The 2,532-nt window shown below is 41.3% G+C and overlaps 1 protein-coding gene across 15 annotated transcripts in view; it reads left to right on the top strand.

The window, feature by feature from the left end:
• Positions 1-2,532, top strand: part of LOC108751114 (forkhead box protein P1-like) — a 305,487-nt gene that overhangs the window by 154,494 nt on the left and 148,461 nt on the right. For all 15 annotated transcript variants that reach the window (XM_018491125.1, XM_018491119.1, XM_018491111.1 and 12 more), the window contains one exon: positions 1,804-1,911. In XM_018491125.1, the coding sequence (XP_018346627.1) occupies positions 1,804-1,911 (108 nt within the window). The remainder of the gene's footprint in view (positions 1-1,803; positions 1,912-2,532) is intronic.

Raw genomic sequence — 2,532 nt, 5'->3', positions numbered from 1 at the left:
GTGTGTGTGTGTGTGTGTGTGTGTGTGTGTGTGTGTGTGTGTGTGTAGTCTCCCTTTTTTATTTAATTTTGTCGCCCATGCTTGAATTCACGTAAAATATTGAACGCATTTCTGCGTAACGTACACGGGCGAACGGAAATTTGGCTAACTATACCGTGCCAAAATAATTTCGGTCATATTCCACGTTGATTTGCACACATAAATCATTATGGTTATATAATTACGATTTTGGCTAACTCCCGAAACTTCAGATATAGTCAATCTTTTTATAATTTAAATGTGGACCTCTTCGTTAGAACAATAATATTTTCAAATAGTACATTTTGCTCTAATAAGATTTTATTGACATTTACAACATACATTAATAACAAACGTTATATTGTTCCGTAAGAAAAATTGTAGTTATGGCAATATTAAAAATCCGTTCACGCCATCGCTCAAAAAAGTCGAAAACGACCAAAGCGTGCCGTGTATATATTTTAATAAAGCTGGCAACATGCGATGTCTCGTTTTTTACAGGGAAAAACGCGATTTAAAATAACGGCAATGTAAATAAAACTTTACATCATAAAATACGGAACATAAAATATCACCAGTATCAATAGTATATAAAATACTCCATTATATGACATTTAGTAAAATATCATATTTAAATTATACGCTCGCTCGCTGTGTCCTTGCGTTACGGATCTTTGAGGTCTTTTTTCAAAATCGACGAGAGCGTCTCTTTATTCCTTGGACAACGGGCGAAATGCCAGTGTCATCTCACGAGGAAAATGAATATTAATATAAGCACTTCGGTCGACCGTGCGATTTCCTCGACGAGGCAACGAATAATATAATAGCTGGTCCGCGGGAGATGCGTCTGCGACCGAGAGGGCGAAGCACCCGAAGACGAAGTGTTCTCATTATACCCGGTGATTTATGTGCGTGCCACCTTGCCGTCGGAAGAGATTCTAGGTTAGAAATAAAGTTAAAAGAAAAATAAGGCTTACGGGGTGCAAAGTCGAGAAAGTGTGGAGGGGGGGAGCCGCGGCTCGCGGAATATATTACAAAAATAAGCTCGCCGGCGAGCGGCGAGACGCGGCGCGGCGTGCGGAAAAGCGCCGAAAAAAACTTTGAAACTCCTTGGGAGGAGCCTTGAAAGATCGATGCCCCCCCCCCCCTCGACCTGCCCTGCCGTGTAACTTTTCTTGTTTATCGAGGCGCGGGAAATAAAAATCCGGCAGCCACGATTCGCGCAACCGTGCAAATAACTTCGCGTATTTCGTGAACAATTTTTGCAGCTCATTGGCAACAAAATTTTTTTTAAGGAAAGAGTAGAGAGGGGCACAACTTTGAATCGAGTCGTATCTTGAAGACAGATCGAATGTGACTAATTAATTAGCATTTCTTGCGGTGGCGTAACGTGTCAGCTATTTTTTGCTCATTTACGATTCTTTCAGAGTTAATATTATATATCCAGAATTTCTTATCAAAGAAAAAGAAATAAAGAGTAAAAAAAAAAAACGATGAGCTTCTAACGGCTTTTAACAACGCTAATTTTGTTTCGTTTAAGCTCTTGATTTATTTACTCGCATTGCGTGTATCTCTTTGTATTTGTTCCATAATATAATGTTTTATGTAAAATAAATGGCTGAATACAACACGATTACTCTCATTTCACGAATGGTGAATATGCTTATTTGAATTTTTCTATCGATCATAAATATATACGGAAATATCTGTTTTACTGTCTCCTGCTGCTGTTTGTTGATGCGACGTACCATTATGTATAATAATTGTAATATTGATCTGTTTTAGGGACACATTGGTGAAAATCCGTTTGATAACGGTTCGTGGGGAAAGGAGCATTTTCAGCCATCGACAGTTCCCTGGCAGCTGAATCCGCGCAGTCACGGTCGTCCCAGTGTGAGTGTCTTTATTCTTTCTTTTACCTCGTCTAACTTATCGCCAACGACGCGCCAACAGCATCGATTTCAGACAATATTTTTATATATTAAGCAGTAAAAATAAATTCGATTCTACTAAAAAAAACCACCGCCGCTGACCAAAATACGAATAAAACGAAAACTTACCTTAGACTGATATTTTTTTCACCTCAATCGGTTGCATATTTCGCGTAATGCGAGATTTAGAGATTATCGGCCGTAATTCTCAGCTCTCCGCGAGGGTGAGATGCGTCAAATTTATAATACCGGCGGTAGCAGGAGTACTCGCGTGTCGAGGATGTGGAAGGAAGGATGGAACGGGAAAAGAAATCCGGCGGCTCATTGTGTCGGCAGGTAGCAAAAATGCTGGCGGGCTCGCCGCTTTCTCGAGCGTTTTCTCTCAGGAGTCGGCCCGGCTACTACTATATCGTCGCACCCCACCTCGGGAGCCTCCACCCTTCGGACCGTAGTCCGACCACCCTCTTACTGCTCGCGCTCACTCTCCCGCACCACTCGTCCTGTCACCCGGTATTTATAATACGCTTTGTTTTCCCTCAGCTATTTGTCTTGGGTTCTCGGCTCCTTCGCTAACATTATTATC

This window comes from Trachymyrmex septentrionalis, unplaced genomic scaffold (assembly GCF_001594115.1).
Source record: "Trachymyrmex septentrionalis isolate Tsep2-gDNA-1 unplaced genomic scaffold, Tsep1.0 scaffold40, whole genome shotgun sequence".
Lineage (NCBI taxonomy): Eukaryota > Metazoa > Arthropoda > Insecta > Hymenoptera > Formicidae > Trachymyrmex > Trachymyrmex septentrionalis.
The sequence above is the reverse complement of the archived record's forward strand: the minus strand, read 5'-3'. Positions and strand labels throughout refer to the sequence as shown.